The sequence below is a fragment of the Tigriopus californicus genome, chromosome 2, assembly GCF_007210705.1.
Source record: "Tigriopus californicus strain San Diego chromosome 2, Tcal_SD_v2.1, whole genome shotgun sequence".
In the NCBI taxonomy this organism is placed as follows: domain Eukaryota; kingdom Metazoa; phylum Arthropoda; class Copepoda; order Harpacticoida; family Harpacticidae; genus Tigriopus; species Tigriopus californicus.
In genome coordinates this window covers 5,817,090-5,835,065 of record NC_081441.1, presented here as the reverse complement: position 1 = coordinate 5,835,065, position 17,976 = coordinate 5,817,090, and the positions used below count along the sequence as shown (strand labels likewise).

At 41.4% G+C, this 17,976-nt stretch overlaps 2 protein-coding genes across 2 annotated transcripts; one reads left to right on the top strand and one right to left on the bottom strand.

Moving 5' to 3' along the window:
• Positions 1–1,778: 1,778 nt before the first annotated feature.
• On the bottom strand, positions 1,779–3,146 carry LOC131890484 (kelch-like protein 33). Its single transcript, XM_059239836.1, has 2 exons — positions 2,479–3,146; positions 1,779–2,407 (listed from the first exon to the last, which is right to left on the bottom strand). The coding sequence occupies exons 1-2, from the start codon at positions 3,097–3,099 to the stop codon at positions 1,973–1,975; spliced, it is 1,056 nt and encodes a 351-aa protein (XP_059095819.1). The 5' UTR covers positions 3,100–3,146; the 3' UTR covers positions 1,779–1,972.
• A 948-nt stretch (positions 3,147–4,094) lies between these two features.
• Positions 4,095–5,780, top strand: LOC131890473 (uncharacterized). The gene is made up of 2 exons (XM_059239826.1): positions 4,095–4,617; positions 4,721–5,780. The coding sequence occupies exons 1-2, from the start codon at positions 4,456–4,458 to the stop codon at positions 5,693–5,695; spliced, it is 1,137 nt and encodes a 378-aa protein (XP_059095809.1). The 5' UTR covers positions 4,095–4,455; the 3' UTR covers positions 5,696–5,780.
• Positions 5,781–17,976: the final 12,196 nt, after the last annotated feature.

The window sequence follows — 17,976 nt, the reverse complement described above, 5'->3', positions numbered from 1 at the left end:
TCTAGTAATAAAGGGCTCCAGGACAAACTCGACCCATTGGACAACTTGACCTAGGGGACAACTCACCACAAAAAAGAACCCCCTCTCCAATTAAGTACTTGAAATATACACCCAAAATATAGTCAGTAATCAATGACCTATATACATTTATAGACCTTCAAACTTTAAGCCATGCATTATTTTCAGAATCTGGACGATATCGACGGATATCTTGTCAGAGTTCAAATTACAAGCGTGTAATCACTCGATTGAACTAACGTGGTCTTAGGGAAGGGATATGTCTCACTTCATTACTATACGTAATGGAAGGCCGATGCAAAGCACCACGTGAAGCTTCAATTGGACAACAAATATCTGAGGTTTGTAATTTCCTTTCTTTGAACTTATCAAGAACATGATAATTGCTAATGGCATAGTTGTTGAAGCATGAACAGATCAAGCTTTAGAAGGGCAAGAAAAAAATTAAGCCAATCTGCTCATTCCAATCAAGAGAACGTCGACTGAACTGTCGGGCTCTTAGTCATGTACAAGGGCCTCATCGCAAATGGTCTAAGGAAAGAGGTTAATTCCGAGATAACGAACCCAAAGAAGAATCAACAACGTGTTAAAAACGAGCTGAATGGTGAAGCCCATACATGAACCTAGTACGCGTACATGCATGTCCTCTGTGGGTAGATTTGACGTGTAAAAATTGCAATACATCAGTCTTAAATGATCCCAATCATACATTGCCTTGTGCCTTTTGTAAACGTCTACACGTTTTGTTATGTTATGTAATTTCCTTCCATTGCTCACCTTGCATTGCTATCCAAGCAGATGTTGCTTTTGAACGTTCATGCATATTAAAAGTTTCACGGCCAATTGACTTATCGCTTGTGTACGGCAAGAAACGAATGCCGAAATCAATGCCTATATCCTGTACATAATTATGTCTAGGTACGAGTAAATTGCCTGCCACTTGTAATAAAATGTATTTTCTTGCTGAACCAATTACGCGATTAACTTGAAAGAACCGGTTGTTGGTCATGCTGATCATGAATTGGAATTGTACCTACGACGTTATAAAGAGGGCTAATTCCTGATTGGATTTGTATCTTGAAGATAAGCAAAAATCACGAAGATCTAGCTGCAGAGGGCGCTTTACCTCTGTGCCATTGAGCTGCCATCTAATGGTCAAACTGAGAGGCACGAAAAATGTCAGTCTTGAATATAAAACAGTTTAATTACACAACAGCATGCAGGCAAGGAAGCAAGCCAAACAAAAGGAGCCCTCCTGAAGTAGCGCCTGTGATATGACTTGATACAGATATCGAAACATTTTTTTTATCATTTTTTGAAATGCATCATTCTTGCTGGCTGCTGAAAATAATTAAAAGACAAGATAGTATACCTATTCCTTGACCGCATAACGCATTTAACGGCAGCAAGGTATGGCTTTATGGTGAAAAAAAATAACGATAATCTGGGCGTGATGGCGCTTTTCTGTTGGTTCTATTGTTTCGCTATAAGAATCAAGCTCTGAGTTCCACAAAGTTGCTGGTTAAATACAAAGAGGCAAGTAAGAAAAAAGGAAGGAAGACAAAAAAATGCAGAGCCTATTTTTCTCTAGACTAGTTGCCCCTGAGAACCCTCATGCCTGAATTAGTACATAAATCCAAGAAAATATCCATTGATTTGTTAAAAGCATCAATGGCAAAGGTAAATGCGCAAACTAGTGAAAGCATATGTTAGATTGAGCATTCCTTGAACACACTGAATGGAATGAAAAGCCAAATTCGTTCGAAATGATGCCAAATTTGTAATTTCAACCAAGCCAATTTTCAAGAATACTCAAGAATACTCCTGAAATACTTCTGAAATTGGAGACTCGAACTTGAAAACGTCAAGAAAGGATAAAAGCAAACAAGCATTGAAGCATTATTTCCAAGGTTTCGTGAATTTCTCAGCGTCCATCTCCGCTATCCGGGAAAAACTAATTCAACGAACATTGGACTATATTTTGAGGAACTACACTATGCGCAAAATCCATGCGGGGCGTCGAAAGGTGTGAAGATACGCCCAACCATTGGCCATTTTCGAAGATCTCAATCATATCCGTTTCTAGATATAACTTGGTTGCATTTCCCTGTATCAAGCGGACAAAGTCGAAGCCTCCGAAAACGGTGGCAATTCCCCCGAGGCTTGCCATTCCATGCCCCTTTCTTGGGTTCCACATTTTCCCCATGCTTTGCCAGGCGTTTATAGTCGGATCGTAGAACCACGTTTCCAAAATGAACTCCTCCTCAATGGAACTCCCGCCAGCTACGACGATTCCGGTAGATTCCTGGTCCCAGTCCACGGGGTAACTGGCACAGGCGTGATCGTAGCGAACCTCTGGTAAAGAAGCTAGGGTGTGCCATTCAGCATTCTTCAACATGAAATTGGATAGGTTAGTTTCTTCTCAAGAAAGTGACCTGAGAAATGACTTCCTTTTCATACCTCTTGCGTCAGGTCATATGAAATCATTGAATCATACCCAACCCCTCCTATCACATAGAGAACTCCGTCTATTACCACTGAGCAATGACGTTCTCGGGGACTGGGTAACGCCATTGATCGGTCCACTTTCCAGCGGAGACTGTCGAGGTCATAGATTTCCACCGAGCTAAGGGCAGTGCCAAACGTCGGCGAATACCCGCCCATGACATACATTTTGCCCTCGTATTGGCAGCTAGTAGCATATTCACGGGCCTCATTGAGCCCAGCCATGCTTTGCCAACTCTCTGCCATGTTCCGAAGGTCCACGGAGAGGCAGTACGTTCCGTCCAATAAGCCGCACAAGATCAACTGGGGATCCAAGAACGAGGCCACAGACCCGAAACGAGCCAAACCCGGATCCAAATGCGGTATTTGGGCCACACAGGTGGACAGATCATCAAAGATAAGCTCCGAATCGGTCAGAAATTCCTGAGAGGAACCCGACCAGCCTCCAAGAAGCACAACGGAATCAATCTGCTCCTCTTGAGCGCCGCAAGAGGAGGAGAGTAAGATGCAAAGAAAGGTTGCTACTAGAGCCTTGGGGCCCACTGGAAACCACGATACTTGATCGACACGTCTCATGTTTTGTCTACGTAGTATATGTTCACTTCAATCATTCACTGAGGCGATTGATCCTAAAATGAAAACAATCAAGATAAGTCGCTGATAAAGTCATCTCAAGCATTTGTACGTTTTGTGTATTCTAGGTCGAAAGCGTGTCTCCTTCCTTCGGCACAAGGTTATGCTTTTTACTGTATGCGTTTTCCAGTGTAGTCACTTAACAGTAATTGCTCGTTCAAGATGATCAAAGAATGCTGCTGGTTAGGTTCGTCGAAGTACAGCCTAATCTTGATTCTGCCCTCGCTTGCCCCTGACATGCTTGCTTATGTTTCTGTCTCTCTCTCTGATTCTCAATCCTTAACTCGAATCCGGAAGGAAGTTGGTTTTAGCAAGAAGCGATCAAGACGAAGACGTGCTAAAATTTAAACTAATTTTACGGTCGAACAAGTTCACAAAAACATGTTGCCAGACCACTCGTATGTATAGCGAGATAGAACAGTCGATTTTCGACACAAACCAATGAAATAGGCCTAGACAAGATCGACGGATTTAGGGGCCAAGGGGAAATGTCTTCCAATACAAAACGAAGAAGAGGAGGTAGATGTCTTTGGTGTCTTAAATTCAAAGGTCTACCTACCTACTCTGTGTTAGAGCCTCTTCTTCAGCTCATTCAATTGGTTTTAACAATGATGCTGCCCTTCTACGTATTCAAGCATCGAAGTTTCGTTGCTTTTTCTGTCCACTTCATTATCTCTAGAGCAGGCGGCCGTTCAAGCCAAGCGTCCCATCAAAAGTTCTCGTATTGTCATGTCTAAACTGCTTTTGATTTCGGTCTGCAACACATCCGTCATGCAAATTGAGCTGGATTACAGGATGGTCAAAACCGAAACGACCAAAAAGCGAAGGCACCACGACGTCCAGCAAGCAAAAAAAGCCATCGGCGAATTCGCTCCGCCACCATGAGACCTCCTCATCTCTCGTGGTTTTGTTCAATTCACAGACGTCTTTCCGGGGATTGCATGACCGGCTTATGTTCGCTTTATTCGCCCTTAATTCAGTCGTACACCATATCTCCAGTAGGTCATGTAGCTAGCGGGTTGAATGTCTATTACAATGCTGCGGTTCTGATTGTTGGTCCTGACACCATACTGGGGTGGCTGAGAAAAAAAAAACAACGAGCGCAGAAACGAATCGAGGAAGAAAAGCTTTGTTGGCTATCTTCCAGCGGGAGAATGCAAGTACGCCATGTACGCAATGTCTACGCAATACTAAGAATCTGGGCTGGTCGAGGCCAAGAAACGCCAAACGCAAAAAGGCAAAAGGCGTGTTGTTGTCAGTTCGAGCAAGACCCGCCCAAACGAGGAAGATACCTTTTTTATGCTGAACTATGTTTGTTTTACCGCCGGGAAAGAACTATTACGTGTCATGTCAATAAACGAATCGTCTCAGATCAATTCCAAAACACGATTCATAGAGACCAGACCTATCCGAACGAACGCTTGGACGTTTAGTAACGTGGAATTCCGATTTGAGTTCAACGTGAGTACTTGTTAGTTAAAGCCTCGGGCACATCTTGAATTATCCTAATTATTATCCTAATTATGGATCAATCATAATCAACCCGATTCGTTGGGTTTTGCAGATGAAATCTCATGTGTTTGTCCTGGGCATTGTGATGCTCCTGACCATGTCGGGAAGTGGGCATTCCACTTTTGGAAAGCGAAAAAATCCAATTCATCACATGATGAGACCGATTCATTATGTCATGAGGCCCCTCCATCAAGGAATGCGAGTCATCATGAGCCCATTGGAGTACATGGGGAACAGTTTGATGAAGGGAATGCATCACATGACATCAGGCCACAACTATGGAGCACCCAAGCCATCTTATAATGCTCCTAAGCCCACCTATGGCGCTTCTAAACCCACTTATGGAGCACCCAAGCCATCTTACAATGCTCCTAAGCCCACCTATGGCGCTTCTAAACCCACTTATGGAGCACCCAAGCCATCTTACAATGCTCCTAAGCCCACCTATGGCGCTTCTAAACCCACTTATGGAGCACCCAAGCCATCTTACAATGCTCCTAAACCCACCTATGGGGCACCCAAGCCTACCTATCATATCGCCCAGCCCAGTTACGGTCCGGCCAAACCCACTTATGGGGTTCCAAAGCCCAGTTATCACGCTCCTGAATCTAATTACGAGACCCATGAACCCAGCCATAATGTCGAAGCCTCTAAACCTAGTTACAAGGCACATCAGCCAAGCTATCAATCTCCGGAGCTGAGTCACGGATCCTCTGGCACCACTTATTATAAGGTTCCAGACCATTCTGAGTTGCACTCCAACTCCATTGAGACCCATAAACCAACTCCGTCTGTTACCACCTATTACAAACCCATCACCAGCCATCCTCATCCCTCAACCTCACCCGCCTATGTCGCTCCCACTTACGTTTCTTCTACTGCGTTCAAGTCCTCTGGGTCTTCTTCCTCTGTGCATCACTCCTCCAAACCTTCATTTGCCAAGAGTCACGGGTCAAGTTCCGTGACGTCAAATGAAATCGACTCTTACGGTTCGCCGCATTCGTCGCCATTGTTGGCTAAGGTATAAACATGAGTGCAAGTACATTATTATGAGTATGATTATTATTATTATTATTCAACTGGATGTTCAGACTGGCATAATAAAAGTCACTTTTAAAACTTTTCTAAAGTGATTTGTACTCCATGTTCCAGGTAGGTTTACACAATTGAAAAAGTCATGGAGTTCAAGTTTGATTGATATCGGCTAATTTTAACTTGTCTTTTGTGGACTTTGCCTCTTCCAAAATTGATTTAATAGAAGCACAAATAGTGCAATGAAAATCGATAATGAAGATTGGTTCTATTCATTTTGAATCTTCAAGTACGTTTAGAATGCACTTTACTCATCGGGCCTTCAACTCTGTGGGTCTGTGGCTTGCCAAAGTGTTGAGCATGCACACAACATGTGCCGATAAAATTTGCTCCTCGTTACTTTAGAAGATAGAGTTTGTCTTAATCACGGCATTGGAAGCAGATGCTTGGAACATTATATTCAATGTTCGACCTTCGTAAGTGTTGGCTTCGGATTAAAGATTAATCCATCATTTTGTCACTTTGCAAACTTCAGGGAAGATAAATGATGTTGATGCTTATCAAATGGCCCTGAAACAGATCATCTGATACCTGTGTTATTCCTTATTCAGGAGCCTAGTCGATTCCTTTGTTTAAGACAGAAGTGTCAGTCCATTTCGTCCATTGAATACGTGAATATTGAATAACATGGTTTTAATATAATGAACCGAGCTATACCTACACTACGAATACAACTTAGATCAAGCCTTTGCGCGTAGTGCTTGCATTGGTCAGAAAGCGTTTTTTAATGTCGATAGATTTAAGGAGCACCTTGTCGTAAAAAATGATATACGTGTAGTGTAAATAAGTCAGTTTTGCCTGCATATCGATGACGATGTAAAATGCCACTTTGAAATGAACTGATCTTAGTTTTTCAGTTCATTTGAAAGGCAAAAAGAAAGACGAAAATTAAATACCCACCCCTCCCAAAAAAATGAATGAACAAATCATTATTTTTTGTTGGTGCTAGGGTCGGAGGGGTGAGCCTCGCCCCGACCAACGAAGGCGGCTATCACATCATCCGATTTATGTATTTCAGAGTATAAAAGTTTTAGGGATGAAAATCGAGCCGGGAACCTTCCTCCCTCTGGGACACTGCACTAACCACTGCACCACGGCCCTTTTTAAGGTGCTCAACCATTTTTCGTCTAATTCACATTTGAACATTCAGGGGTTCATTACACTCATACGGCCTAATTTTTTTCTACCTTCCTTGGGCTCAACTAAATTTGATCCCTGGCGAAGGCTCATGTGTTCCCAACTTCCTTTTAATCACATGGACTCTCAAAGAACGCCTTAAAGTCCACAATCTACTTTTGGGCAACTGAGAGTAATATGGCCCTGAACGGAATGAAATTCCGCTCAATGACATTTGGGTCAATTCCTTTAAATACTCCACTCGTAGATAATGGAGGTAAAGATATTGAGCGGGTCTCATCTATGAAAGATCTAGGTGTAGTCCTCCAAAATAATGGAAAGTTCGATGAGCATATCCAGCTGAAGGTGGGTAAGGCTTTTCAAATGTGTGGTTGGATATATCGCACGTTTAAGTCCAGAGACAGCATCACGATGCTAATTCTGTACAAGTCAATTGCTCAACCACATCTTGAATATGCTTCACCCATTTGGGCCTCAATGAGTTCAACAGCTTTGCAAAAGGTCGAACAAGTCCAAAGATGTTTCACTAGGAACATCACAGGAATGAGAGAGCTCTCATATTCGGAGAGGCTAAAAAAGTTGGGACTGTTCAGAAAAGGTACGAAAGATATCTTATACTGTTCGTCTTCAAAAGCATCCATGAGCTTTGTCCCAACCCAAAATTTAGGGTCAATTCTAGTGACCGTAGAGGCTTAATGTGCATTTTGAGAGCACCTTCAAGCCCTCGAGAATCCAGGCTAGCTCGAACAATGAAGTCCACATCTCTTCTTTCTCGGGCTCCTTCATTGTTTAATTTCCTTCCCTCAAATATTCGTAGGGAATACGTAGGCCTTGTTTATCCAGTTGCATCTTTCAAATCAGACTTGGACAAATCTTTAAGTAGCATTCCTTATCAACCTTATATTTAAGGAATTACTCAGTCTGCCGACTCAAATTCGTTGGTAGACCAAATATCTTATAAAGATTGAAAGGTAATAAATAAACGAATCATAATCTTTCATTTAATAGTTCTGAGGATTACGTTCCCTGTAGTGATTAGAAAAGTCCGTGAAAAACCAAACCCCCCAAAAATACCAAAGGGGTGGCTAACGTGATGACGGAAATATTAAAATCCTCGCACTCATGAGCCTTATTTTTTTCAACCACTGGGCTTTGAGGTTATCAAAACCTAGCACAACGAAAACCATTCAGGTTCGGTTTTTATTTTTTATTTTTAGGTAGCATATGGGTAACCGCAAGTTGGGGTCAGACAATCGTGAAGAATGTAGGTCCAGGATCCCTTCGACTACCTCGCCCATGTGTCCATGGCTCTGTGAGAATTTACACATATTGTGACTTTGTAGACTCCCAACTTTAAAGGCCTCTTCTTGCCGTATTCAACTGACGTAAAAGGTCAAGTTTTGAGGGAATCCCCATGGGCATCAAAATATTCGGTTGCGCATCCGAAAGATTTAAACTAGATCGCGGTACTACCGGAGCAGTTCATGATCTATGAAGCCGTTAGTAAAACGTGACATTACAAAAGTTGTCATCAAGGTTCATTAACAAACTTGAGCCAACGGGCATACGAATATGTCATGACACGGTATTGCACTCGTATCAATCATGCATAGGTTTTGCGGTTTGCAAATGAAAAATGAGACGATCGCACATGCCGGTATCATAGTATAAATAGGTACATGATTTATACCTACAATGAGACATCGAAAATCTATGAATTGAGCTATATTTAAAATCATAGACCATAAGTAGTATCGATCACGTGAAATCAACGACAATAGCTAGCCTCGATCACTAACGCAAGAAAGCTCATGCTTGCGGCTCTGGAAATTTGGAAATCTGAAAGCAACAAATATGAGGGTAATGGCCTGGTTTTTCAAATGGTTCCACCAGACCATACTTTAATTGAACCAAAGAGTCTCACGGGTAGTCCAACCTCTGGCAAGCTATGGGAAGGCCGAACGTATCAACCGATCAAAAAAGACTAGGAACGCGTTTAATGTCAACCCAATAACCGAAATATCAATTGCGGCAAAGAGGTAACATGTCCAACGCCCACTTAATTGTCGACAGTATGGACAGGAAGTCGCGAGATCTGAAGGTCCTTGCTATCGCAACAGGAATAGGGTTCAAGGTCTAAAAGTATGTACATGTTACGGAGCAACGATTTCTTCGATGAGCAGAATTTCACCCCCAGTGCGGTCTTTGACCGACAAACTGACCAAGCGGCACTAGCATTACTCTTGGTTGATCTGTGGAGGGACTAGTGGAGGTCGTCCTTGAGCCTCTTCATCTTCCAAAGGGCGAACGACACAGCTAGAGAAACTGGAAGAGAAGAAAAATGTGTCAAACTGTAATTTTGTACACTCTCAGGGGCTTTGATGTCAACAATAACCAACGTTGGCTCTGGGAGGCATAACATGATAGACTGTGCCCTATAGATTCATGCATATGGAGGCCTCTGCCGTTTGATCCCTTTCTCACAAATGGCTTTTGCTAGAAAAAAATGAATAAGGCATTTGAGTTTTGAGATGGTTTCTTCTTGAACTTTTATTTTGCATCATATGCGATTTTCTGAATCTAAATTATAGTATTTGACGTGCACACATGACTTTCCAGACATGTCTAGATAATTTGTAGCGCAGCAGGTTACGATTGAAGCAAGCACTCAATTTTAAGAAAAATGTATCAACAGCACGTTTTTATTTGTTTTACATTTTCACAGTGGGTCATCTTCTTGTATGTATTGATCTTTCATGAATATTTAAAGACGTTTGTAAATAGAAGTAAAAACACAAGAAATAGCAAGTTTGATTGATAATGAATATCGAATGTGCACATTCAAATGGCTTATTTTCCAATAAAATTAATGGATAAATGATAATTATGATAAGTTATCGGCATAATGAAACTGTATATCATTCTGACGTAAAGTGTCAAATCGTTTGGCCAAATCAACAATTAGCGATAAACTTGTTAGTTATGGACGAAGATAACAAATAAATTAGCTTGATTAGTTTAAATTGATTATAAATTAGTCTTTTCATTTCATTTTGATTGTCTTTTTGCTAGCGCGAACTATTCAAGTTTTTTTTAATAATTCACAACAATTGCTTTGCAATCATTATTCAAAGTCATCTTTTACACATGCAAAAGTTCAGCACTCTCATTTTTATGCTTCCCACGGCGCAACTAACGTGAGAGGTTGCGCAAAGTCAGCCGATGTGCAACACCCCCTATTGTCACTAGTCACAACTCACAAGCCACCTTGAATTTGTTCCAATGTCTGGTATTTGTTTCATACTCGGTTACATTCATGATTAGCACCATTTAGTCATGATTTCAATGTAAAATGATCACAAGACTTGTATACGTTGGCGAATATTGATACAGAGTATCCATATTTGCAGGGTCAAAAACCATCTGCTTGATTGGGATAGTTTGAACTGGTTGAGGTGAGTCATCTGCTGAAACAGGTGATTGGGCAAAACATATTCTGTGTTAACACGGCAAGTAAAAGTCACTCATGGTTCAGTAGAGAATGGATCATACACTTGATCTTTGAGAGCTGAATATGGAATGCTTATCTTCTAAATTGCGGCTTGGCAAGTTTCTCCCATAGCTCAAATTTCGTTTTTCAGTACTGAAACCACAAAGGTCAAGGCTAATTTTAAGAAATTGAACTAAAATTGTTATTTAAAACTTATTAACAAAACAACAATAAAGTGTCATTTAGAAAATCGTGAATTGCCTAAAAAATATTTGCACAACAGATTTGTACCTTGTTTGAAAAATACGTTGTTGAATCTCCTGACCCTTTTGAAAAATCAGATCAATTCATCTTTGATTGGGATTCATTCATTAGTAATCAAGAGGAAAAAGGAAGAAGATTGATGTTGGAATTATGCTCAACTTACATTTGACTTTTTAGGGAATCTGAATTTGGTGCCATATCTGTTACAGGTTAAGAATTTAGAAAAAGTATAGAATTTGTGCATCGAAAGTAAGTAATTTGTTTTGCACGGACAAAACATCTGTTTAAAAGTGCAAAAAAGTCATATTTTATTGGTTTGGGTTCGTGTACATTTAATTGAACCCCATAAGTCTCAGGCTGACAATTAGAGCAGATCTGCTTTTGCTTTGCGCACATACTCGTACAACTGTAGGCGGTCGAAATGCGTCAAAGTAGCTTCCGGTGGTTTGAACTGGTACTAAATGGTTTTTGAGACGCACGCCATTGTTGGCTTGGCAAATGCTGCTCGTTCATTTGCCTCTATTACCCAAGAACGTAATGAGGCGAATAAGGTACGTTCAAGCACCTTGTTCAAGAATAAAGAGTCCGAGAATCCTTCTCACCGACAAAGATAATAATGTCTCCAAATATATCCGTCGAATCCAGGCATGTGGCTAGAAATGCCTGCTACCTTTAGCGTCTTGTTCTTTTTCAATCCAGTATTTGCACCCTGAGTCAATAGCCTCTCTAGCCAGATGTCTTAATGGATCGCATAAGAATCCAGATTGAATCAGAAAAGTTGAGCATGGCTATCCAAGTGAACAAGAACAACATCACCTTTAGATGGAAACAGTTTGGAAGTGCCCATTGACGTTAAAGAGGTCTTCATAAGACTCATCGAGGTGAAAGAACTGCCGCAATCGACTGATCCTCTAACAATTGCAAATTGTGTGGAAACACTCACGCATGATGAGACCCTATTCAGTCTCCTCTGCAATCAACTCAAGACATTTAAAAGAATGTACATGGTTAAGAGCACACTGCTTTGACTAACAGCACGGTGGCAACTTTTAATACCCCCTCATTTCATTCGTTGCCGTGCTTTGATTCGCTGTACATAAATTGTAGGCGACTGAATGTGTCGGATTTGTGTTTTGGATGTGATTACCTCACATACCATTCTGTTTTAGTCCACGTGTAAAAATGAGTCATTTAAAGTTGGTGACATGAAGCAAAATATGTGTAGGAACGGGGAATGCGGGCACTACATATGAATTGACGGAATTCGAGAACGTGATCTAATGCGATCCCACTTTATGGAGAAGTGCAAAAATGTAAACTCAACTTTGCTGAAGCAATAATTGAGCAAACAACGCACGCTAATCCGGAATCGCAAAAACCATGTAAAGGAAGTAGTTCGATAGAAGACTGCAGAGTCAAATTCGAATTTCGTAGATGTGTGTGCCATTTGCTGTCAAGCAAATTATTATTCCTTTTTTTCAGCGTCCTTACCACGCCTGGGAATATAAAAAACAGCAGCTCATGATAAAGAAAAATCAACTCTACGTATGCTCATGCAATCAATATCTGGTCCAAAGCGACTTAAAATAGACAGATCTGGTCAGCCCTTGAATATAGGACAGATCCGGAAATTTAGGCAAGAACTTGTCCAGGTCGGACTTGAAAGATGCTACTGGATCAACAATACTATTATTATTATCGAGAATAAGCCTGATGGCTTTTGTGTTACAACTATTTCTTGTGGATTGTGTTGGAATGTTGTTTGGTTTTACATTGTGACAGGCAAGGACGTGGAAAGGTAAAGATTTAGGAAGTAGTGGATGGGATCGACCAGGACCATTGAGTCTACATTGGCGATGTTTTTACATGTAGGTTGCGTGACCAATGGCTCTGTTGAATCTGGTAATGGTTGGAGATGGCCTTGTTTCTGTTGGCAGATTATTCCATAGCTCCCTTAATTGTTGGGGGAAGAGCGCGATGGTAGGGGACTCGATTTCAATGTCTTTTTTTGATTGGCTGCGAGCAGTTCTCTGTTTATTTTCGGGTGGTTGCGGTATCAGGCTGTCATGGAGTGGGTGATCTCTTTCGTTCATTGATTTCCACATTTCCAAGGGCGTAGCTTTTATGCGCCTCTGATTGATAGAGAGGAACCTTAGATGCTCATGCAAATCCCGTATTTTTACTCTATCCTTCGTCTTTATTACCTGTAGCTCCCTCAGGATATTGTTCAGTTTGGACTGAACAGTGATCTGTGTATACGAACTAAAGCATCGTCATGAGAGAACCACACCCTGATCCCAAAGAGGGACTATAAGCTCAAACAAGTTGCGACAGACTTGGAACAGGCGCCGTAAGCGCAATGCTCTTCTCTGTATATAAATCCAATTTAAATCTACTCAAGAAACGTACTACCTTAACGAGTTCAGAAGGTTGAGATCCGAGCTTAAGAAAAGTATCCGGTCAGAGAAAGTTCAATTTGAGGAACGGTTATCAAATGAGAGGAACCAAAAATCGTTCTTCAACTATGTAAATAGCAAGAGGAAGGCCAAAGAAGAGGTGGGTCCCCTTATCAATGGAGACGGAGACCTTATCGGCGATTTTAGCCGCATGGCGGATATCTTAAATGAAGAATTTTCCAGAGCCTTTGGATCGTCACCGATTCACGCTCTACCGTCGGATCCTTCAGTGTCGAGTGACTTCATGGGGGTGTCATTCATGACCTTCTCATATCTGGATGTTCTGAGTGCAATCAAAGGACTCAAGAGATCAAACAGTTCTGGTCCTGATGGAATATCAAATACTATTCTGAAGGCACTTGGTGGTGCAGCGGCATTGCCCCTATCGCTGATCTTCAATAAGTCCATGATGGAAGGGTGTATTCCAGAAGATTGGAGACGTGCAAATGTCATACCCTTGTCAAAGGGAAAGGATACAAGACAAGCAAGAAACTATCGCCCAATCTCCCTTACTTCGGTACCCGGGAAAGTCATGGAGAAAATGATCAAACAGAAGTTGGTCAGTTACCTAGATGAGCATGACATTATTTCACTTGAACAACATGGCTTTAGAAATGGAAAATCATGTGTTACAAATTTGATCGAACACTGTGACGACATTTCTCGGGTTCTTGATGATCAGAGTTGCATGGATACGATTCATTTGGACTTCACGAAAGCGTTCGACAGTGTTCCTCACCTTGTTCTTGAGGAATCATTGAGAAATATTGGNATCGCTCGTTCTGATTAAAATAAAGTACTTAGTAGGAGAACGCCCAATTCTCTATGAATATCCGACCGTAGCTTTTTTCATCTGATTTGTCCATTTTAAATCGGATTACACGACAATGCCGAGCACTTTGCATACGGGAGATTCTTCCAGTCTCAATTCTCCCACTTGGAAGGAGAGCGGGTTTTTCATTCGGTTCTTCAATGTCGGCAGATCATCAGATCCGTTTTTGATGGGTTTACCACTAATTGGTTAGCCGCTATGTAAGTCAAAGTATGTTTGGCTAAAGTTTCTAGGTTGTTTTTGAGCTTTCTGTCGTACTCGCCATTTTGTTCAACTCGCCAAGAAGATATAGACTCCAAATCAGTGAGGCATATTCAATATGGGATTTTATAATGGATTGGTAGATGGTAAATATCACTAACTGAGGGGAATATTGAATTTTCCATTATCCTGAAGAGTGACACCAAGAACTTCGCCTCAAGAGAAAACTTCAATCTCACCTCCCTCCCCATCTAGGTAATGTAGAGGGAAAGCCGATGAGCCATAAGACATGATCTGGAATTAAGATCCATTTAGTTTCATGTTGAAGGGAGCAATCTTGGCCATTTCTACTAACGATGAACTTGTCATTCACCACGGACTTCTATGTAGAAATACGGACTGCGAACGAGCTTCCCACCAAATCGGCCTGCTCTTGGTCATAGCACCTCTGAATGAAATAAGAAGCGTAGATCTCTTCAATTAAAGGTAGCTCATTTTTTATCATTGACTTGTAAAGTGCATCGTTTCAAAGTTAAATTGTCCTAAGCATATGTAGCTGACCAAGAGCAGGCCGAAAATTTGAATTTTATGTTTTGTTTATTACATAGCTTTGACCATGTCTCCTGAGTTTTCTAAGCATAGGTTAGGGCTATAGGATGAACGGTTTAGGAGGCACAAAATTTTGGCTTCCGTCCGCAGTCCACATCTCTAGAAGTCCGTGGTTAAGCTTAAGGTGCAGAAATGCCACTATGAGATTTTTTTTATGTCAGTGAGGCTGCACTTTGGGTGATATTGAACACATTCAGGCAGATATTTTCGTGGCTTGTCTGCTTCACCTCTTATCCACTCGACCCCTCCAAAGCACCAATTAGATCTGCGTTGACCGAAATTCTCAACTCAGATGGGTTGAAGCATAAGGCCAGGCATGGAAGTCCGTGCATTAGCATAAGAAGAGACCATGCAAATCTTCACCAGGCCAGGTAAAGTAGAGATATATAGTATAAAAAGGGCAGGCAAAGTTGAGAGGTATAGTTTAAAAAGTATATGCCCGAGTATTGTGCCCTGTGGTATGCCCGAGGTGATCTCAAGTGGTTCACTGAGGAGGTGGCGCTCTTTAACTCTGTTTCCTATTTGTGAGGAATGACTTGATCCATTTTAATAGACTCTTGGGGATGTTAAGGTTAACGATCCTTTGCAAAAGTATGCCATGGTCCACCTTATGGAAGGCCTTTGCAAAGTCCAGGTATATGACGTCCACGATATCATGCTTTGTTACTAATTCTCTCACACGTTCCAAGTGTTCGACGAGGTGGGTAATTGTACTCATTTTAGACAAGAAACCACGTTGATAGCTTGGGATTTGACCATTTTATAATAAATGGTCCAATAGAAATTCTTTGACCACTTTCCCATACACTTTGGCCAAATGTGATGTCAATGAGAAGGGACGGTAATTCTCTGGGACGAAGTGATTCCCACCTTTGAAAATTGGAGTGATGTGACCCATCTTCATCGAATCAGAGAAAACCCCGGGGTGGACGGACTTCTCGATTTGAGTGGTCACAATTGGTACCAACGCGTGTGCACATTCCTTGAGAAAGCCTGCGGTTATACCATAAGGTCCGGCTGAGCTTCATTGGTTTAGTGAACCTATTGCTCTAAGGACAGTGTCTTTCTTGATATTGAGGTGAGGATCCTTTGGGGATTGGATTAGGTCGATAAGTGGCATGGGCCGGGGGGTGGAAAACACACTTTTGTATTGTTCGCTGAGTCTGTTTGCTATTCTCAGCTCGTCATTTAGGATGACACCCTCTCTTTCGAAAAAGCTTTTTACGTTGTGGGGGAATATTGATCAGGTCCCCTCGGGTCTCGGTCTTTTTTGTCTGCGGAATTTGACGAGTTAGTAAGTGGTGGATGCCTGGGGGTCGTGTCTTCTATTTCTGTAGAGGACTCTTCCTCATCTTGCGGAATCAGAGACTCAGATTCCACTTCTTGAGATGGATTGGAACTAAATTTACTTGCAAGAAGCTGGGACGGATGATAATCGGAGAGTCTTTCTCCAGGCAACGGTCATTCAGTCCTTTGCAAAAGAAGACATGCCAAGTAGGGAGCCGTTATGACTTCTGACTTCATCGACGTCAATCACACACGCAAAATCGTTTTTTTGCCTCATCAAGATCATACTTCGCTTACTTTTGTTTAAAATGGTGACCGGACAACTTGACCCAGGGGACAACTCGACCCAGTACAATGACCAAACACAACATTTGGCCAAAAAACATGATTATGGAACAAAACTAAAGCTTGACGAGTCAATATTTGATTTGCATGCCAAGATGTTAGCATCAGTAAGGTATTAAGCAAAAAAATCAAGTTCGATTAAAACATTATCAAACTTGATTTGCACACCATGATTGATTTAAACGTAACTTGCCTTTAAAGATCACCTGATGAATTGTCTAAAACCTTTCAAATTTTGACATGTTTACATTAAAGTTTCAATTTTGCTCCATATGTATGAAGTATTAGTAAGCCAACATATTGGGCTTAGTTTCTGTAGTGGGTCGAGTTGTCCGTTGGGTCGAGTTATCCTGGAACCGTTTAAAATAGTCCTAAAATTTGTAGTTTTTCTGCCAACATGTTACGCTAATGAGTAGTGCCGGCCAAAACATGCATGTAAATATGATCTTTATTGACAACAAATTTGGATAAAAAATCACCTGAACTTGCAAACAAATTTGCAATTAAACTAGTGGATGGCTGAAGAGGCTACATTTGCCTTTTAAATCAGCAATAGTGAATGAAAAGAAAAATTCTGTCATAATTCCTGCGATCGTGAGTTGAAGAGCAGACAAGAAGAGCGGGCACATTTCAACGAGCTTGATACGTGTAAAATGAATTTTTTTGAATCTTAATCAGATCATCCATGTTTTTCGTATTTTGTATTTGGGGTGCTAGGGTCGGAAGGGTGAACCCCGCCCGGCCAGCGAAGCTAACTATCACATCCATCGTCGTATATAATTCCGATAAGCAGTATTCTAGTCCGTATCAGAGTGGTTCTCCGTCAGTGGGTGTGATTGGCGCCTAAAAATTTCCTCTAGAGAAAGGTCGGGGACGAGAATTCATTGTAGGAAACTGCGCTAATCACTAGTTCTACACCAAGTCTCCTCCCTTAAAAGTGTTGCTAACGGCAACGGGGTTTGTACCCACGATACCTGTCGCAATCTTGATGTCTGGTCCTATTGGAGGACGGAGTCGGAACCCGGGAAGAAGTCTGAACAACCAGTCCAATGTCGACCGGTTGCATTATGAATATTCTATCTCGTGTCAGCTGAAATACAATTTCCTTTTCCGATGTCAATCGAATAAGATTATCCAAACCAACAACACGCTGTAAGTTCTTTCCTGATATTAAGGTTTGCACGCTTTATAAGTAGTATATCTGTTAGGTCTACCATCTCTTAGCTAGTAAACGGAAATCACTACAATACCTGGGCAGAAGATTCTTACCTTGTTCGTTTGTTCGAGCTCTCACAGAGCCCGTTGGGTTACACGAAATCAAGTAACATTAGAACTTAGATGTTTTTTCTTTATGATATTTTAAGTTCAATTGCAAGCACCGCTGTTTCTAATCATTTTCAATATTTGAATCCAGTAGTTATGGCTAGCCTTCAAAGAAAGTTGGAGTTGATCCAAAGTAGAATTAAGGCCTCCATCGAGACAGATCAGTTGAAAAAGGAAAGTAGAGTAGTTCAGGAGGTGAGGTCGAATCTGAAGGCATTTTTCTCTTATGCAAACTCTAAGAGAAAGATCAAACACCCTGTAGGGCCTTTTGA

Bases quoted from the DNA above. Each gene is read 5' to 3' on its own strand.
- LOC131890473 (XM_059239826.1), top strand. From the start codon at position 4,456: ATGCTGAACTATGTTTGTTTTACCGCCGGGAAAGAACTATTACGTGTC. The intron at 4,618-4,720 runs GTGAGTACTTGT...TGGGTTTTGCAG, and splicing joins AATTCCGATTTGAGTTCAAC to ATGAAATCTCATGTGTTTGT.
- LOC131890484 (XM_059239836.1), bottom strand. From the start codon at position 3,099: ATGAGACGTGTCGATCAAGTATCGTGGTTTCCAGTGGGCCCCAAGGCT. The intron at 2,408-2,478 runs GTATGAAAAGGA...TTCATGTTGAAG, and splicing joins CATATGACCTGACGCAAGAG to AATGCTGAATGGCACACCCT.